The sequence below is a fragment of the Corella eumyota genome, chromosome 6 (genome assembly GCF_963082875.1).
Source record: "Corella eumyota chromosome 6, kaCorEumy4.1, whole genome shotgun sequence".
NCBI lineage: Eukaryota > Metazoa > Chordata > Ascidiacea > Phlebobranchia > Corellidae > Corella > Corella eumyota.
The window spans coordinates 7,052,258-7,072,078 of NC_137495.1; the positions used below are offsets into that span (position 1 = coordinate 7,052,258).

The 19,821-nt window shown below is 31.8% G+C and overlaps 3 protein-coding genes across 7 annotated transcripts; 1 reads left to right on the forward strand and 2 right to left on the reverse strand.

Annotated features, from left to right (window-relative positions):
* Window positions 1-1,106: 1,106 nt before the first annotated feature.
* Window positions 1,107-8,738, reverse strand: LOC145754793 (nociceptin receptor-like). Of its 3 annotated transcripts, none has more exons than XM_082570911.1 (12): window positions 8,644-8,738; window positions 6,495-6,630; window positions 6,204-6,366; window positions 5,846-6,027; window positions 5,223-5,357; window positions 5,070-5,132; window positions 4,274-4,496; window positions 3,821-4,090; window positions 3,290-3,402; window positions 2,358-2,554; window positions 1,996-2,124; window positions 1,608-1,745 (listed from the first exon to the last, which is right to left on the reverse strand). In XM_082570911.1, exons 1-11 carry the CDS (start codon window positions 8,699-8,701, stop codon window positions 2,009-2,011), a joined length of 1,656 nt encoding a protein of 551 aa, XP_082427037.1. In that variant the 5' UTR covers window positions 8,702-8,738; the 3' UTR covers window positions 1,608-1,745; window positions 1,996-2,008. The 3 variants fall into 3 exon arrangements, with proteins under 3 accessions (XP_082427038.1, XP_082427037.1, XP_082427039.1); XM_082570913.1 differs by lacking the exon at window positions 8,644-8,738 and adding an exon at window positions 6,783-6,876; XM_082570912.1 differs by lacking the exon at window positions 2,358-2,554 and having other exon boundaries at window positions 1,107-1,745.
* Window positions 8,739-10,614: 1,876 nt separating this feature from the next.
* LOC145755172 (uncharacterized) lies at window positions 10,615-14,601 on the reverse strand. 2 transcript variants are annotated; one of them, XM_082571398.1, is made up of 7 exons: window positions 14,412-14,601; window positions 14,045-14,345; window positions 13,553-13,706; window positions 13,017-13,085; window positions 12,209-12,415; window positions 11,588-11,703; window positions 10,615-11,489 (listed from the first exon to the last, which is right to left on the reverse strand). In XM_082571398.1, the coding sequence occupies exons 1-7, from the start codon at window positions 14,488-14,490 to the stop codon at window positions 11,387-11,389; spliced, it is 1,029 nt and encodes a 342-aa protein (XP_082427524.1). In that variant the 5' UTR covers window positions 14,491-14,601; the 3' UTR covers window positions 10,615-11,386. The 2 variants fall into 2 exon arrangements, with proteins under 2 accessions (XP_082427524.1, XP_082427523.1); XM_082571397.1 differs by having other exon boundaries at window positions 12,879-13,085.
* Window positions 14,602-15,621: 1,020 nt separating this feature from the next.
* LOC145754796 (ran-specific GTPase-activating protein-like) lies at window positions 15,622-18,703 on the forward strand. Of its 2 annotated transcripts, none has more exons than XM_082570917.1 (6): window positions 15,622-15,698; window positions 16,588-16,682; window positions 16,776-16,933; window positions 17,466-17,594; window positions 17,689-17,751; window positions 18,067-18,703. In XM_082570917.1, exons 1-6 carry the CDS (start codon window positions 15,687-15,689, stop codon window positions 18,333-18,335), a joined length of 726 nt encoding a protein of 241 aa, XP_082427043.1. In that variant the 5' UTR covers window positions 15,622-15,686; the 3' UTR covers window positions 18,336-18,703. The 2 variants fall into 2 exon arrangements, with proteins under 2 accessions (XP_082427043.1, XP_082427045.1); XM_082570919.1 differs by having other exon boundaries at window positions 18,115-18,703.
* Window positions 18,704-19,821: the final 1,118 nt, after the last annotated feature.

Here is a 19,821-nt window from a genome sequence, read left to right on the forward strand (position 1 = left end):
TTCATTTTAATTAAAAAAAATGAAATTATTTTAATAAAACTTTTTCATAGATTTTTTTTAATCTGATTTAAGGTTGGCTTAAAAGGTTAGTTTTTAAGCTAGAAATTGTTTTCTGGGAAAAAAAACTAGGAAAAAAAACTTGTAAGTCAATCATTCAATATCTTTTGGTCAACTTTGTCCAGAAATAGAAAAGGCTTTTCATAATTGAAGTAGGCCCATGACTTTTACAGTGAAGGTGATACTACCTTAAATAAAGAAATCTAGCGTTACCATTAGATGGATTGTTTAGAGTTGTAGTAGTTTAACCCTGTAAAAGGGTGTCGACATTGATTTTCTTATAGTTAACTAAGGATTTTGTTAAAGTTAACTCTAACATTGTGGTAATTTTGTGACTATTGTTACTGTATTTATCTTAGCTAGAATAGTGTTTACTGTACAACCAACCTTTATAATTTGACGGGTGTAGTGGTAAGAACACTTGTTTTACCACACATGAGGCCGTAGGTTTAATCCCCACTGATCTCATGTTGTAGCGCCCTTGAGTAAGACATTATAAACGGTATTTACTCCTGCTAAGCCAGCACTTAATCAGCAGTATAATTATTGGGCAATTATAATCTATAATATCCCAAACTGCCACAGGAAACTCGAGGCTGGGTCGGGGTAACTTCTGTTACTCTATGTTTAAGTCGCGCATTTGACTTTCCCACATCAAGGATAAAGATATATACAAAAAATAATAATAATTAAAATTAATCAACAACTCTACCATGACTAGTACAGAACGTTTGGTCGGTGTTTTTTATTTCTTGTTAGTTCGATATTTGCTTTAATGGCTATTGTAAGCTTAAGGATTTGGTGGTGATCTATGTTGGTTAAATTAAAATTTATAAAAAATTTAGTAAAGCCCTAGGCAAACGTTTTGCTAAAAGTTACGCCTTAAAAAGCAACATTAACTATATTAACAGGGCTAACTTAAATCACAAACGCAAAATGATAGTCTATCCGAAATTTCATTAATGTAATAACCTAAACTACCATTTAACTGTAAACTGGTAATGACATTCATATAATATACAAGTGACACTCATTAATAGTGGGTAGAATTTTTAATCACAAGTGCTGTACATGTTTAAAATATTTATACTTGCAAAATGTCATTCGTCACATGCAAACTTTCCCAATTTGTTTTTAAACAACTTTTTTGTTGCAAAAGTTGCGTACTCCAAATTTGGAATAATTTAGATTCACTAGTGAATTGGCGCAGTCTATGGTATTTTGATTTTATAACTTATGTTATATAGGATTGATGAATATTGGCAAGAAAAAAAAAATAATAAAAAAAACGTAAAAATAACAAAATGTAACTTATTTTACATTTATGCACAAGCTTAATGTCATCTTTAATGGAACGACTCTTAAAAAAAACTTATTATTAATGCTACTGTTTTTGGAATTATATACTAAAAACTGTAAATGTAAGCCCATGCAGAAATGTTAAATAAGCTACAATAAGCAGTAGAGTTTGCTATTCATAAATTTATGTTTTTTCAGCGTTTTTATTAGTACAAAAGCAATCTCTCTAGGTCAGGGGTGCATTTTCAATATCCTCGTAGTTCGGTGGTGGGGTAACATTTTGGTTTGCGTGCAGAGGTGTCGGATTTAGTTCTTGCGTTTCCAGCTTTAGACCTTGCGTTGCATCAATTGATTGTCTGTTTGCTTCAGAGCCTTCAGACCTGCCTCCCCTGTGAAAAATACACGGTTGTTTAAGAGATTTCGTATGAGGTATTTGTATGTTAGAGCTGAGCCTGCTTTTAAGTTGGTTTTACCAATTGTATGACTTGTTGAGATTATAAAAAAATGCCGTGATGTAGAGTCAAAAAAAAACGTTTACGTACTTCTAATAACTTAGGCCAGACTGCTTTAAAATAGCCTAAAGCCGTTCATTTAGCATGTGAAAAGAACTTAAAATTGATCTTTTTTTAATTAACTTACCTGTATATCTTTGTTACTGCTGTTGCGGCGTTGCTGCTACTTCCGTTTCGTTTTGTCCATTTGACTGCTCCACTGGTCGAGCTGCCTCTGCGGCTTTTGACTGAGCGTCGTATGGTTGTTGAGGCCGATCTAAAACGAATGAGTTATGTTTACAAGCATGCAGTTTTTTGTATAGGCAATCGCTACACTTTAAGACGAAGCGTTTTCGATCCAAAGATCAAACACTTTCATGCACCTAACATGCACAAGTGCCTACATGCATAGGCTAAGCAACAGACGTATACGCAAAGATAAACATATGTGCTAGATAGCGTATTTAGGTTTCTAAATGCAGCTTTTAAACAGTAAGGCGTCTATAAAACCTGTGTGCTTGGTATCGTATGTTTGTAAGCGTGTTTTTTGGCTCGGATCTCGTATACTAATGGCACCCCTGTAGTCCCTTGAACCCGCGCGCTGCCTTTTACCCGCCTTGGATGGCTGGGCCTCGCTAGATGTACTTGTGTCTTTTCGCCTGACCAGCGAGATAAAGTGTCGTATGTTAGGCGACTGTCGCATTAATCTGCAATGTTACATCAAGTTAGGAAACTTTATATAGTATAATGCTAGGTGGTATACAATTTAGTAGACACATTTACTTAAGATGAGTGAATCGTACGACGCGTTTTTGTAGAATACTGTTTTACACACTTATTACTACACCAGCGATAAATGGAAGTTCATGCTATTGTTCATCCAATAAAAAACAAACAAGCAATGTCTAAAGTCGCAAAATGCCATGACAATCGAGTGAGTAATTGAGCTTATAACATCAGATAATTTAACGTGCAGACTTGTAACCGTATAGGGCAAGACAAAACGCATGGCATTATCTTTAAGGTTGAGTAAGGCAACGTTTTACTCGAAAACTTTTTGCAGAATAGTGTTGTTCGTACGCGTGCTTTTTTAAAGCGAAATACTAAATGACTCGGTTGCATTGTTCGTGTGTTTACTAATCTAGCTATTCATTGTTTCCAAGAAATAAAGTGTTTTTGTACGGTCTTAATAACACGATTTACTATTTACAAGCGAAATTAACTCTTCCCAACAAATAAAATTGGTATTGCCAATTTTTGTTTTATTATTCAACATTATGGAGTCGACTAATGTCCCGTTACGAAACTTCATTTTTTTACTACAAAAAGGTCCGAATCAAATCTAATAAGACCATGACGACGTTGATTGGCTTCTAAAGTAGATATGTCTGCACAGATATTTTGCCTCTTTGATATATAAACTTTAGTGTATATGCTCTTACCTTAATCTTCGTTTAAAACTGGTTCCCAAAAAGCTGTACAAGTAAGGATTGAGGGCTGAATTAAGGTAAGCAAGAATTGAACCGACGACTGGCAAAATTGTGCAGACTGCGTCCTTAAAAAACAAAACATAAAATATATATATAGCTGAACAGATGGTTTTGAAAAAAGCTAGCTTACTAAAACACCATGCCAAAAACTTTTGAACCTGGATAAGGGTATCTTAATAAAACACCATGACAACTTTTTTTTAAATGGAAAATGCATTAATGTTGTCAAAACACCATAACCATAACTTTTAAACATTGAAAAGTATATCGTATCAAAACACCATGACTAAATCTTTTAAATGAAAATGGGTATCTTAGTAAAACACCATGACAATTTTTTTTAAACATGGAAAGCCTATTTAAATGAAACACCGTGACAAAAATTTAAATTTATAATCGAAAAAAGTACAGTTGTAACTTAAAAGAGAACTAAACTTAGCTCGTCAGGATAATCATTAAGCGTAATGCAGTTTATAAACTTACGTCGCCTTCCACTCTTGGTATTCCTACAATCTTAGCAATGTGATTAGCGTGAAAAGGCAGCCAAAGTAGCCCGAACGATCCGACTAACATCACGCACATTATCGTCACCCTTCTCCGATCCTTGTCCGATCTAGAAGACGACTTTCTTCTTTTTTTGCCCCCCGCCCCACCAGTAGTTGTTGATTGACTCGTGACGCTGGGCGTACTTTGCAGACGCACTCTTGTGCTCTTAAGACGGAGAACAATCAATGAGTAACAAGCGGTCATAATCTGTTAAAATAACAAAGCGAATATAAACTAACAGCTCAACAAAATATGATTCAAAATGAAAAAAGACCTTATGAATGTATAATCCAAGATTCAGCTAGATTTTGTAAATTTTACAACACTCCGAAATACTCAGTTTAACATTAGTTATTCTGAGACCAAGTTATATAGTAATAGGTTGCTTACTATAAACGGTATGATGAACATGCCGACAAAGTTGAAGATCAAAAAGCCTGTCCAGCTGGGCGGTCGTCCCCAGTAATTACACTGTAGTGAGATTTGGGGTATAGGTGCACTGCCAGCTGTAGTTACTTCGACCACAAATGTTTCGTTGCCCGAGGCTTCAGCGCTGGAGTTTTCTACTACTTCTTCGTTATTAATTTCATTATAATTTGTGTACTCGAAGTTTCTAATAAAAATTGTCAAAATTTGTTATTCTAGTTATTGGTGTACCATTGTTTAAGTTCTTAGCCTTTAGAGTACCCACAGGTAGGCACAGTTAGCCGAGAAAGTAACTTTGTTAAGTGGTAATTCGTTACACAATACATTAACTTTGTTAACGTTTTCTAGTCAAATTAAATTGACTGTAACGAAAGTTATTGAAAACTTCAAACCTAAAATAATGCCCAATTAACAGGGTTCAGATAATAGTTACATACATTGTTTCAAAAATTGAAACGTTTAAACTCGATAAACAGCAAAATTGAACAAATATATCCCTATAATAATATCACGATTTACTTATATTAAATTAACGGACTTTATTTAACGAAAGCACAATTTAACGAAAGTAAACTGGTCCGTTAACGATTTTGAAAGTTTTGGCGCCAACCTTTGGGAATACCCTATCAGCCGATTTGCTGGGAAGGTTTACCGTAAAGCGTATTGGCATACCTTGTATAGGAATTTGTTGTTATTATTCCCTTAACATTTTTTTGTTTTACACTTAGGATTAGATTATATTCTTGTTCTAAAGACTTACCCTGTTACAGAAAAATCTCCCTCGTAATAATTAGAAAGGAATTCATTCACATCAGCCGCTTTTCTAAAGATTAACATTTTTTGACTGGATTAACGTATAAATTCACATAAATAGAGTCAGGACATTAGGTAGTAGTCAGCTATTCATTCTTACGTGCAATGGGGCTCGTAAACATCTCGACTTTCTTCTATGTTTGTTTTCAACGTCAGACACTCGCCAATTGTCTCATTTGTGTAACCTTCGTTAATGCAATCCTGTGTAAAATCAACCACCTTTGGAAATTCGTATCTAACATTGGAAATTTTAAAAAGGCATTAAAATTCAGAAACATATCATGGCATTCGATACACTATAAAAATACTTTCAATGATTTGCTTATTTTTTTTATCAAACAGTCTAACTGAATATTATTTAGTATTTGTCATTAAAGTTCTTTTATATTTTTATCCTCGATGTGGTAATGTCGACTTCACAACCTAAACATAGGGTAACAACAGTCACCCTGACCCAGTCTCAAGTTACTGTTGGCAGTTTGGAATATAATAAATTACATTAGCCCAAAAATAAGGCTGCTAAAAGTGTTAGCCGAGCAGGAGTTTATACTGTTTACCACGCTACAGAACAAGGACATCGAGAATTAAACCTAGAGCCTCATGTAGTGTAGAAAGTGTTCTGACTACTACATCACGCTGTTAGTGTTCATTGGTACAGGTTTGGCATACTTTTGCATATCATGCTGGTTGTCGTTGCAGTTATTTGAAAGTAGTTTTACTTACGAGCAGGAACAGTCTGGATCGTTCCCAACCTTAAAACTGTACATCATAACCGGTATACATATAAGCAAGGCTAAAATCCAGGTTACTCCGGTAATGACAAGGGCCGAGTTATTTGTTCGAAGTTTTTGGAGATATTTTTGAAATCGTTGGCAGACCGCAATATACCGGTCAAGACTCATAATCTAAAATGTTAGTTAGTAATTAAGGTATTGCTGTTTTTGCCAATTTCTTTCTAGTTTCTGGTTAGCTAGATTTTAGTCACCAAACCTATTTTAAACTGCTGGTGATTATTTTTATGATTTTAATTAAACCTTTTTTTATATCAGAGTTTTAAAAAATTTCCATCGATTCAACCTACCACTAGAAACATAATTGACGCGTAGTAGTTCAGAAACAAAATCGTTTCTTTGGTTTTGCAGAGATTCTGTGAGAGCGACCATCTTCCTTCAATGTCTTCTTTTACTTTAAACGGAAGAGTCAAAAGAAATAAAGAATCTGCAATCGCAAGCTGTAGCACATACCTGAAAAATTAAAAATAAATTATCGTTTTTGTATATACCTTGCTTAATTCTTGAATACTTTAGTATGTGCGTGTCCGCCAAAAAAAGGTTCGTATTTTTAAGGATTTAAATATAACTTGTAAACTTACCAGTGGGTAACCGATTTTTTGTATTCCTTTAACACCAGAATAACGAAAATAACAACGAAGTTCCCGATAAGGCCAAGTATACAAATTATCAAAGAAAACGCGACTTTGATCCAAGGAACTTGGTAGTCTTCCCCGTCTAAAAAAAATAACAACATAATAATATCACACGCAAAATATATATTTAAAAAAAATTTAAGATCTATGCCCTAAGTAAGTTTTTTTAAATGCTTATTCAGAAATCTGTTATTGTTAAAATACTCCATTTATTGTCGGGTATTTTTCGCTTACCGTCGCCGTTTTCGTAGTAGTATGACATAGCTTTTTGTAACACGACACAATTTACTTTATATTAGAAAAGACCTTACGGCTAAAAAAACAAAAAACTTTTGTATCTAAAGCTATTAAAACTTTACAACATGCATGTGCGATAAACTAAAAGGCTGTTTAGGCTCGGATATTAGTCATTTAGTTTTTGCTTTTTGTAAACAAGTTTTATATAGGCCGGCGCCATTCCGAAAAGCGTAATTTTTTTGTTAATTTTTATTTTGACCTAAACTATAGTCATCAGTTTAGAAAAAATTAATAATTGTAAATTCGATTTTTATGACGCCTCTTTCTTCGGTTAGTTGCTTAAACTAATATACAACGATAAATTTTGCACTTTTTGGTAAGTATTGATTTAAGATATATCATTTTTTCTGGGAAAATATAAACCTATGCACATATAGAGTTTTGACATACTGACTTAAAATTAAAAGATGTCCATGTTTTTACACCAAAAAAACAATGGGCAGACAAGTGTTCACATCACGACCAGAGGACAATTGCTTTTTTGCTAATCGAACTCTGCTTAACTTACATAACGCATTGTAGCCTGCTCACAATTTCAGCTACAATCGAGTACGTGACGTAGTCCAAATCGTGGGGTGAAACACCCGGAAATGCATAGATTGTACTCGATTTTTGGCACGCGCTTTCGGGGGAATCATGAAACGAATTTCGGTAATCGAAAAATTTTCTGATGTTTTTGGGTACTGTGTAGACGTGCCTTATTTGAATAGGATGTGGGCTAAGAGGATATCCGGCCTATTGTTAGTGACGCGATTTTGTTAAATTATGTAGTATGGTAATTTTGTTTTGAAAAACATTGCATTGTTTGTCGTATTTTTTTCAAAAAACGCATTGTGCTTCATGTCTAAATTAGGGCAATACTCTTTTAAAAACAAAAATAGTTAAAGTTCAGTATAGTTAAAGTTCAAAGTTTTATATTGTCACGAAATATAAAATATAAATAGCCATGAAAGGGCAACTTTCCTATTGAATAAGAGGCCCGGCATTTTCAGAACATTTAACATACAACATGACTGTATTTAAACATGATTTGACCAGTAATTATCGGTTTAAACAATTTAATTACGCAGTACTATGGTCTTACTCATGCATTGCAGATTAAAATACTTTTTTTTGTACTAACTAAGATATTTGTTTAAGATTTAAAAATGTCATGAACCGTTTTTAAAATGTTGATAAAATTAAACCTTATTAAAATAACTTTTTAATTAAGCGTGCCATGACATCTCGGCATTTAATAGTTAACATTAAAGAAAAATCTACCTCGTAATGATTTGCACATTTTAATATGTCAACACGAAAACTGCTCCTGTACCACTAACTTTGCGCACTATTTTTAACAATCGTTAGAGCGAAATAGTTTAAAGTAGATATAGTATATTGTACATCTAAAAAGTATATTTCCGCTATAGTGGTTATAGTGGCAATAACGATAATTTGTCAAAAACATCTGAAGAATATACTACCTTGCTATTATGAAACAGTTTTTAAAAATAATAACTAAATTCAAACTAATTTCATCGATTTTACAATGTTTTTGAAGGTAAATTAAGCTAAAAGTTGTTTTTCAATTTTCACATATCGAGTAGAAGCATTAATTAATAACGCTTTTTGCAAGATGGTATTCTTACAACGGGATTTGAACCCACGACTCTGAGAGTTGGTAGTGCTATTCACGCTTTACAGTTTCAGTAACTTTACTTAAAGCTTGCCTTGATTAAACACTTTTTTGATTATTTATTTAATAACAAATACAAAGAAAAAATTTTTAGATTACATGCACCTATATTCAACTTACGTATTGCTGCGTCCGCTTCTTTTAATATGTCAAAGTAAGTTGTGTTTTCAAAGTTCATTTTCAATTGTATTACAGTTTACAATATACCTATTACTACGAATATTAAATAACAATAATAAATATATATCCCGTATATATTTGAGCCGGATGTTATACATTTATAATCAATATACCTTTATCAAAACTTCCAAATTTTAAATATAAGTTTTTGTCGTAATAAATTTATTTATACTGACAACCTGATTTTTGTTAGCCTAAATCGTTTTATTTTATTTAAATTCATCTTTGCTTCGATTATATATAGGCTCTATTCATTAACCTTTTTTTTATTTTAAACACAAATTTTATTTTATTTTATAAAGTAATCTTGGAAACTGAAAATCACATTCTTTTCTCGAAAAAGGGGCCTCGATAAAAAGATTGTTTTATTATATCCGCCACTTGGTTTCGTAAACTATAGTTGTTATAATGACACACTTGCTTCCTTTTGTTTTGGTATTCCGGTTTTATACTTTAAATTACGCTTAAGATGGTGCAGATTAGGTCAGTTATATGTTGAACACAATAAAAAATACAATTTCAAAAAAAATAGGTGATTTTTCTGTCTATTGTCCGAAATTTTGCATTATCAGCTATACGTCTTCAATGTATTGAATCAACAACGTAAGACTTTTAAGATAATCCATAACAGAATTGATTTGTTTTTACCTTGTTAAGTAATGTCACCTTTATAAGGTTTAAAATAAGGATAAGCATTGAAAATTTTGTTGTATAGGCAGAAAATGTCATCGATATGCTAATATGGCAAATTCTTTTACGAAAAAGAAACGTTAAAAATTTTTGCAGGTGTGCTGTAATTTTAAAAGAGTGTAATTTGAAACATTGGTTAATTTAATTATTTTTTTCATTTTAAGCATTGCTGAAAAAATTGTTTTCTTTAAAAAAAAGTTTATTATCGCGCAGCGTTTTTGTTATTCCAAACCGCTAGCAAGCGTAAAAGATTTATTTTTTTTCGGGTATTCCAATTTTGTTCGGCAAATGCGGAAATCGATCTTTCAAATAAAATTTATGCATAATTTTTTTTGCAAGATTGAATGATTGAATTCTGATTAATATTATACACGTTGGCACAATTGGAAAACAGTCATCTTTTGTATTATTATATTAATCCAAAAACGCTTATTGTGCTTTTGGTGCTTTTTGTTAAGCTCAAAAAAGAATGGCCATGCGTAATCTATAGAAAAAAATTCAATATAAATTTTCTTTTTGCTTTATTTATGGTAAAAACATATTGTCATCAGGGGTCGCTTTTTGTATAACACAAATTAAATAGGTATAAAAGATTCAATTAAAGTAAAAGAGTATTAAGTTCTAAAACCGACTTATTTAACAAACCGGATCTGACTAAATTTTAACTTTTAAACTTTTTTGTTTTTTAGTCCCTTCAACTTTTATAAATAATATGCATAATGCTAAAATAAATATAAAAAATAAACTGTATCACATTCTTAGAATAAAACTATACAATAATAAAATTAACTCTTTTCGTTTAATGTTTAAAAAGGGTCATTACATACAAAGGCTTTTATTACAAGATACTTAATTTGGCTGTTGTATGATTTTAGGCCTGTTTGGTTTATTGAGAAAGAAGTGTTAACCCGAAACTCTCTGACCCGAAATTTTTAACCCGAAACCGAATGACTAGAATACCCACCACCAAACTTGTCACATTGCAAATTTTTTTTTAGCTAACTAATAACCCAGCAACTACCATCAGTTTATTTGCAATATTCGGCTGAAGGCCTTAAAAGAAAATAGTTGACCCCCCTTTTTTGGGGAATTCGGATGTAAAGGGTGATCGAGTAGGGTTGGGGGGTGACCGGAGTTAGTTATCCTGCTACAAGAATAATTGTCTTTTGTTATTAAATTTTCTATAATAAATGAAAGACTAATAATTTACAGACTTTTTTTTCTTTATTGAATAAAAACAAAAACACGTCCAAAAACTACAAGGTTTATCAATATACCTGTCACACAAGCACAATCATATTATATACAAATTCATAATAAAAATACGGTGTCAAAAAGCTTAACCTTTTTTTGAAGCAAAGTTAGGTATCAAGTTATGCTATTAAATTTGTCATTTTAGTCATGCTATTAAATTTGTATGCCAAATATTATTAAATGTGCGATATAAAGGCAAGTTACAGTGATGATGAAAAGGGAAAGTTTAGCCTTTTTACGAAATAACAAGATTTTGTATTTTGATTTTAGAGAAATTAATGAAAAAATATGTACAGACATTTTTACAGATTGGCAACAGACTGCATAACCACTTTGAACTATAACAATTAACTGGTTAGAGCACTAAAAAAAAGAAAAACAAATCTCCTTAAAATTAGAAATAAAATTATATTGACATGTATCTATAAATGTAAAGTTAATGAACTTGTTTTAAAAGGAAAAAAGGGCAGTGTTAATTTTTAAAACAGTTATGTTTTTCTTAATTCACTACAAAAACAGCAATAGTTTAAAAATGTTTAATAAACAACGTTTCCCAAAATGATATCACAAAATAAATTTTACAGGTTTATGTTAGTTAGTTCTTTTGCCTTTTAGTTAATAACAATCGTTTTTTTAAAACGATTGTGTTTTTTTAAGTACGATGATGGTACTTAAAAATCACGATGCATTTAAAGAAGGTAAACTCTGTTTTAGTTTTTTTTTCTTCTTGAAAAAAAAGTTACACGCCAGAAACGTTTTTATTTTGGTTTAGTGTGTATTGATTGCTGATTACCGACGGTTTATTTTCGTTGCAGATCAGCTCTTTACTGCTTCGAACGCTTCTAACATAAAAAAAAATTACAGACAATATTTAAAAAAAAAATTTTTTGATGGCATGGTTAAAAAAAAATTACGACTCATTATTTAAAATTTTTCTTACCCTTCTCTGGATTTTTTTTCGCCAAACACTACTTGAATGAAAGGGCCAACTGCTGCGTTAAAACATACAAACCCAAGTCCAATTAAAGGAACCTTGTCCAGGACTCCGAAAGCAATCTAAAATAAAAATAAGTTCAAGTCATATCGTAACCTTTTTATTGAAAAAATAAAAAAAAAAAAATTTAAAGCTGTGCATATATGATTGAAATTCACCAGGAGAATTAATTTAAATAATGATTAATAGGTTTTGGTGACGTGCTTGACATGTGACACAAATAAACATCACGTTTTTGTAATCATGCCATTAATTACAGTTGTTAAAATGCCATTAAAGGTATTACCCCGATTTGTGCTAAAATTTTGAAAATCGTCTTTGAATTAATTTTTTTTAATTAGACAAAAAATGTAGTTTTATGGCCAACAGAAGAAATTGGTATTAATTAACTCTAAGACAATTATCCCTATGACAGATTCATTTAATAATGCCTTCTTTCTTAATTTTTTAATAAAACTTAGCCTTTAAGGTTTTTTTACTTAGCCTTCAAGGTTCAAAATGATTGGTCTCTTAATTAAGTAGTTAGCTTTACTAGCATATATATATACATATAAACTGGATAAATACCTCGCAGTTGTAAACGCCGTAAGCTGAAGCCGCGAAGGTCGACAAGAAAACAACCCAGCAAAGCGTAAACAGACCCAAGGAGAATACAATAGGAAACTGGTTGCCGTAAAGTCGTATGTTCTTCTCATGGCCTAATCGGGCCTTTGAAGTTTTGGTGTTCGTCACATGCTTTTTCGAATAGCCGGAAAAGGCGCCTATCAAGACCGCCTGCGTGTGAGAAATGTATTAACTTTGATGATTAATGGGTTTTGATTAGGTCCAATATAGTTATTTTTAATTATTTTGTATAAAATCATTGCTCGTTTAAAAGTTAGATTACGCCATTTAAAATAAGTATTCGGCAGTTGGAAAATTATTTGCTATAAATATATTCGAGCGTTTAAAAAAGCGTAATGGGAAATTTAGCTGAAATGGCAAAGATATTCTTGCCATTTTGGGCTTTATGTAAATTTAGACCAGAATTCCAGTGAATAAGAAACAAAAAAAATTTGAGCTATTTTTCTATTTAACATTTTGCACGAGCTATGAATACAGTTATTTTGCACTTTGACAATTGTTGTAAAATGAGCTATTTGGCATTTTTTTATGAATCGGCCTTGAAATAAAAGAAGCTCATTAAGCATGCATTCAAGTAAACTGAGTACTTGCCAACAACAGTCAACCAACTTACAATAAAGGAAAGCAGAAAGAGCACAACAAAGAAGATGGAAATTCCCTTAAATCTGTTGATTCTTCCGTAAAAGCCCAGGCAAAAGGCTGCCACAATTACGGAAGCAATCCAAATCATAGGGGCCATGTATCGACTTACTTTCCCATTGAATTTGCATTCATTCTTTGTGCTTGTATATATGTGGCAACCAAGGAAAACGTGCTGCATCTAAAAGTATATAATCAAGTGTAAACAAAGGTCTCAAATATAGTTGGAAAGATTTATAATCAAAAACCGCAAAGCAAATTTAAATATAATTAACGGAAAAGCGACATTGATAAAAACTTTAATATAAAAATTTGTGTATATAATAAAAAATAGGTCAGAACCAATTCTGTAATGAAGCAAACTATAAGTCGCCTTAAACATGTGATTCATAATGACATTCTCTTTAGCTCTCAATTTGAATAAACCTTGGGAGGAAATTAACTTTAACTGATATCGTGACCTGAACACTATATGTTGATTTCCAGTTAGCTTTGTTCTTATTAAATTAAAGGAGTTAATATCGGGTAATACATGGGTTACGGCACAAATTTAAAAATCCAAACAAACTCATAAATTTGAACCACAGGGCGTTAATAAACAAGTTTATTGAATTAAACAATACACAAAAGATCACGTTGCTTGCTAACCTGTAAGCCCAGCGAGCTGAGAAAGTGTATGTACAGTAATATCTCACATACAACGCCCACAGCAACATTGTCGAAAACCACCAATTTTCCCACCAAAAATAATGGAAATCCTATAACCAAGAAAAGGTTGGAAATCGACAACTGGAATACGATTCTGTTAAAAACAGTCGAATTTAATCAGTTGGTGCATTAATAAACCGATACGAGCCAGTAAACGTTTAGTAATTGGCAATACATGGCAACAACAAATTCATAAGGCTTACGCCTTTTTATAGCCCAAAGCTATAAAAATCAAACGGGCTTTAATTAAAACGTCGGTGTGGTGTATAATAAACTTACCAAACTTAAAAGAATGTATCGTGTTGTTTAATCCAAACTATATTACTAGCATTAAGTAATTAAAACATTAGTTAAAATTTCTTTTTTAAATTATAATTATGAACAAATGAGAAATTATTATAGCATTTAAATTGATACATTACTTAAATTTACCCGTTCTGTGTCGTTCTCTTCGAGTCGTCTCTTTTGCAAAGAAAATCAGTAAACAAAATACCATTGCCAACAAAGCCAAGCAAGAATAACAGGGCAGTAAAACTGCAAACCACCGGCAAAAGGACACCAAGCAATTTTTCGTTTTCTATCTCGTCGGGATTGCTTGGCAAGTCGAGGTTTTCTGTTGACGTTTTCAGTGTAGTAGATAGAGTTGGTGCAATATGTTGTGTAGTCAATATAGCGAAGGTATCTGGACGAACAGACCCGTCGTTTGTATCGTTACCGTCAACGCTGCTAAAACCTGTCAAAAATATCATCTTGATCACTATTTCTTTATTTTTGAAACAAAGTTTTTAAATAAACTTACCTGGTAGCTCGGTAATATTAAAACTGTACTCTTCATATTCGTCGTTAATAGTAAAACTGTACTCACTATATTCGTCCATACTTTAGTTTGCTCTTACTAATCTTTCTTTAAAACTTAGTTATAACTGCTACAAAGAAGTTGTAATAATTAATGTCTTTAGACGTACTTACTTGTTAGAGCGTGCGCTAAATCAGACTCTAAAAAAACGTTTTTTGACTTTTTCCCTTTTTTTGTCTGCGGGAAAAACTTACAGCGTATTGCGATGCCTGGCGGGCCCACGCGACAAAATTGTCGTTAAAACGTGATGCGAATAACTAACAGTCACATTTATCAACTGGCACAAATGCAATGGGTAATGGGCAAAACAATCGCCCTTTATAAGATTTTTTTAAATTTCGGTTACCAAAAATATAATCTTTGTTTTATATAAAAATGTAGCCCAACGTTTGATGATCTTTTTATTCGTAATTAAATTTGATTGTAAATTTGACAAAATCTAAAAATCGAAAATTTAAATGTTTCGATGAGAAGTTCGAAAAGAGCTATTTTAAACTCAAACTTTAATTTATTTTTATTGGATGTGAACTATAACATCCTTTTCGATCGTTATACTTTATTTTCTTATTGGTGGTTATACCTCTCTACCACACTCCGATGGCAAAAGATTGCCTTATAAATCGTTAAAAAAATACATTACGTATAATTGCTTGTTTTAAAAACAGTCAGGTGGTGTATTTTTTAAATATTCACATTAATGTTACTCTTTTTAAATATGCAAATTAAATTATCTTATTAAAGAAAATCTTATTAAAGCAAAATATCAGTAATATAGTTTTCAGTTATTGTATATAGCCTTTCCAGCTTTTTAGAATAAAAAAACTTTTTTTCAAAAAAACCTTATATAAAAATTACTATTTTGTTTTTATACATATATTGTTTGTTATAAAAACTGAGGTTAATTTATGGAATACAAAATTACCTGTTTAAATCGTTACAATTAGTTAAACAAATGTAATTAGCTTTAGGCTTCAGATTAATGAAATCCGTGTCAAAGTTGGATTAAAAACTTTTTTTAATTAAATTACTGATTTGTTTTTTGAATTTTAAATATGGTAAAAATATATTTGGAGTTTATTCGTAAAGACTGTTTGTGCAATTAAAAAAAACAATTATACAAAAATTAATTTGGCAACACTTTGTGCATGCAACTCTTAAAAATCTTTCGCTGAAGTTACGCAAATGCAATTTTTGTACAGGAAAAAGTAATTTTTGACAATGAGCTCAGAGGTATGCTTTAACTGATATTTTTTTGCTTAAATTGTGTAATGTTCTTTTAAATACGGTATTTTATTTCCATGTAAATGTGTTTTGTGATCTTTGTTTGTTTAAAAATTTATCAAGTTCAAATTCTACCGACAGCGTGGTGTAGTCAGGTAGTGGTAAGAACACTTGTTACACCACACATAAGGTCGTGGGTTTAATCCCCACTGATTTCATGCTGTAGCGCCCTTGAGTAAGGCGCTATAAACGGTATGAACTCCTGCTGAGCCAGCACTTAATCAGCAGTATAATTATTGGGCAGTTATAATCTAGAATATCCCAAACTGCCACAGGCAACTCGAGACTGGGTCGGAGTAACTTATGTTACTCTGTTAAGGTTGCGCATTTGACTTTCCCACATCGAGGATAAATATATATACAAAAAAAAAATTGTGGAGCTCCATTAGCGTCGTCCGCCCAGTTTATGCATGCAAAAAGTGACGGAATTTTTATACCTTACCCTAATCTTTCCTTGCGAATTTCGCATTTATTTTAGTACTACTCGTTTAAACTGGCGGACGACCTAGTAGAGCTCACAAATTGCCAAATTTTGTTAACAATTCTTTTTATAAATTTCCCTTGCCAAGTGTTGTTTTTATAAAAGCTCGTTGACATCTGACATGTTATTTTGGCTTGATTATTAAGCTTTTAATTATTTAACTTTTTTGTATATATATATATATAAGCAAATGCAGATAAGTGTTAAAAAACCTTAAAATTTTAGCAAGATGCTTAGACATGGAAGCAGTAGGAATCGAACCCAGGATATATTGTCCTTTTTTATTTTACTTTTGATATCAAAACTAAACATTCCTATATTTTAAAATGAAAATATTTTTTGTTATTTGTTTCACAGGACATACACGATCCTTACCATGCACCAATTATACCTCTTCCAGATAAAGTAGAACAGCCTCAACTAGAAGAAGACGAAGAATTATTATTCACAATGTAGGGCACAGCCAGTGACCAAAAATTGCAAATCAAAAAAAATGTTTATGCTTAAAAAAATTTTCAACTTTTTATATTTTTTTTTATGTTTAGGAGGGCAAAGTTATTTCGTTGGGCCCCAGAAGCAGACCCCGCACAATGGAAGGAAAGGGGTACAGGTGACGTTAAACTTCTTCAACATAAACAAACCAAAAGAATAAGATTGTTAATGAGGAGGGACAAAACTTTTAAAACTTGTGCCAACCACTACCGTAAGTGTTGTGTTAATGGATACCCATCTATAATAAACTGGATTGCATGAATTAAACCCGAATCTTTTTCATTCAGACAATCCATTTACTTTTTCCAATTACAACTTTAAATGACTATGCTATGACTTATACTTTAATATAACTTCGCAGCGTGGTGTACAAGAACACCTGCTACACCACACATGAGGTCGTGGGTTTAATCCCCACTGATCTCATGCCGTAGCGCCCTTGAGTAAGGCGCTATAAACGATATGAACTCTTGCTGAGCCAGCACTTAATCAGCAGTACAATTATCGGGCAATTATAATCTATATTATCTCAAACAGCCACAGGCAACTTGTGACTAGGTCGGAGTACCTAATGTTACTCTATGTTTAAGTTGCGCATTCCACCCACATCGAGGATAAAGATATATACAAAAAATTAAAATAAGTTTACTTTGGAATATTTACTTACATGTAGGTAAATAAAAAAATTTATTTCAATTGTTTTAAATTGTCCTTGTATTTTATTTTTATTGTATTATGGATAGTGGATAGAAAAATGAAATTAGTTCCTAACTCTGGGAGTGATAGAGCTTGGGTATGGACAGCTTTGGCCGATTTTGCTGAAGAAGAACTCAAAAAAGAATTATTTGCAATTCGATTCTTAAATGCTGAAAGTACAAAATAAACATTTTTTTTACTTTTTTAATATTTCTTTTATAACTTTTAGTAAGTTAGTCTAAATAATGTTTTATTTTTATTTTTTGACAGATGCAAATAAATTTAAAGAAAAGTTTTGTGAATGCCAAGAAATGTTAGACGATATAAAACAAGGTAAATACACATTTCAGATGTAAAAAATTTTTTAGATTTTTCGTAACAAATATTTGTCAAATAAAAGGATAGTGTTTTTTTATTATTTTTTTATCCTGGATGTGAAAAGGTTGGTTTCACGAACTAAACATAGAGTAACATCCGTTACCCCTACCCAGTCTTGAGTTGCCTATGGCAGTTTGGGATAGAATATATTATAATTGTCCTATAATCGATCGGCTAATAAAGTGTTGGCTTAGCAGGAGTTTATACTAGAGCTGGGGGATGGTAATACTCTTATTAGGCAAAAAAGGGCATTAACTAGTTTTATTTTAGGCCAGGAAAGATTTCAGTTATACTTCAACAAACAATCTGTTTCAACAGATGACAACAGCAGCTCAGAAAGCGAAGGAGAGAACCAGACAGAAGAAAAAGGGGACAAAAATGAAGAGAGCACCGAAAAAGGGACACCTCAAGACAAGGGTGAGACTGTTGTGCAGAAATTAGAGGAATTATGTGTAACGGACAAGGTTAAGGAAGAGGATCCGGGATCCTCGGAAAATAAAACTAACCCAGCTTCAGTGGAAGACTCCCCTGAAAAATAACTTAGAAAATGTCCCCCCCCCCTAACTCCCCCCCACTCTCATATAAAATGTTTAGATAAGTTTATTATTAAAGATTAACTACAATTTGGTTTATTTCTTAATTTAATTTTTTTTAAATTGGTTAAAAGTTTATAATATTTTTTTTGTATTTGGGTAAATTATTGCAGTGCTTTATAATGTTTACCCAAATCTAAATAGGTCTGTTTAAATCTTATTATATATACATTACTACTAACCAAAACTTGGTTAAAAACTTCAGCTACTAACATTAGCTGTGTTTGTATACCTCTCCAGTAACGTTATTTTTACCCTTTTTCTATAGGCTGCCTTATTTTTTTACTGTTCAAAACTCTCTAAATTAGCTTATCCTGCCAGAACGAAATGTTTTTGTTGCTTTAAATAAATTCTCTTTTTTGGTAAACCGTTAGGTTGGTTGTTAAATTAAATTACACATAAGAATCGTATAAGCAAGTTTTAGCGGGCTTTCACGTTTAATACAATACTGGAATTGAATTTTTTATTCTTAATGTGGGAAGGTCGATTTTACGACCTTAACATAGAGTAACATCAGTTACTCTGACCCAGTATCAAGTTGCTTTTGGCAATTTGGTATATTTTAAGTTATATTTGCCTGATAATTACGCTGTTGCTTAAGTATTGGCTTTTTAAGATTTCATACAGTTTAACCGATACACTTAAGGGCGCTACAGCATGAAAGCAGTGAGGATCGAACCAGGATCTCTTGTAGTGAAGCCAAGTGTTTTGACCACTACACCTTGCTGCTGATAAATATTAATAATAGACATGATTATGTGCTTTAAAATTGTAAAAAACCTTTAAATTGTTAAAAACCTTTAAATACCTTTAAATTGTAAAAAAAACCTTTAAATTGTAAAAAAACTTTAAATGTAGTTTGTTGTTTATGGAAAAAACTTATAAAAAAAAACATATACAATAAACAAAAAACAATGCTCATTTAGCCTAGATGAGTCAATGCAAAGTTCCATATTACGAATCTTTATTTAGTATACACAACCAAAAACAACTACAAGCTATGCGGTATTAGAAAATTTGTTTATTTGCGTCTTTTGTTTGTCTATTCTTGTCAGGTGTTAGTTTAAAAAAAACAATCGCAGCGAAAATTAAACGGTCTTGTCTTATCAAAATGGCGCCTCTTTTGTTGTAAGGTTTAACTTCCTTGCAAGATCGTTTAGAACGTTTCATCAGTAATTATTAGCTATTGTTCTTGCTAGCACCTTTTTTAATTTAATTATCCGATAAATAATAGTAGAAAAAATAAACAGCTATATAAAGAGCTAACTGAGAAGAATTAGTACAATTTAATTCAAGCGAAAAAAGTAACTGAAAATGGAAGTTTTGAAAATGAACGCTGTTCTGATAGCATTAATAATTACAGGTAAGTCTTAATTGTATATTTCTATGCAATGTTAATGTAAGATCTGTGGAACCTAACTAGAACTTTTAT

Bases quoted from the DNA above. Each gene is read 5' to 3' on its own strand.
- LOC145754796 (XM_082570917.1), top strand. The intron at 16,683-16,775 runs GTAGGGCACAGC...TTTTATGTTTAG, and splicing joins GAAGAATTATTATTCACAAT to GAGGGCAAAGTTATTTCGTT. The intron at 16,934-17,465 runs GTAAGTGTTGTG...TATTATGGATAG, and splicing joins AACTTGTGCCAACCACTACC to TGGATAGAAAAATGAAATTA.
- LOC145755172 (XM_082571397.1), bottom strand. From the start codon at position 14,490: ATGGACGAATATAGTGAGTACAGTTTTACTATTAACGACGAATATGAA. The intron at 12,416-12,878 runs GTAAGTTGGTTG...TCTCACACGCAG, and splicing joins TCTTTCTGCTTTCCTTTATT to GCGGTCTTGATAGGCGCCTT. The intron at 11,704-12,208 runs GTATTTATCCAG...TTTTTATTTTAG, and splicing joins ACGGCGTTTACAACTGCGAG to ATTGCTTTCGGAGTCCTGGA.
- LOC145754793 (XM_082570911.1), bottom strand. From the start codon at position 8,701: ATGAACTTTGAAAACACAACTTACTTTGACATATTAAAAGAAGCGGAC. The intron at 5,358-5,845 runs GTAAGTAAAACT...TTCCAATGTTAG, and splicing joins GATCCAGACTGTTCCTGCTC to ATACGAATTTCCAAAGGTGG. The intron at 2,555-3,289 runs GTAAGAGCATAT...GTAACATTGCAG, and splicing joins AGTTTTAAACGAAGATTAAG to ATTAATGCGACAGTCGCCTA.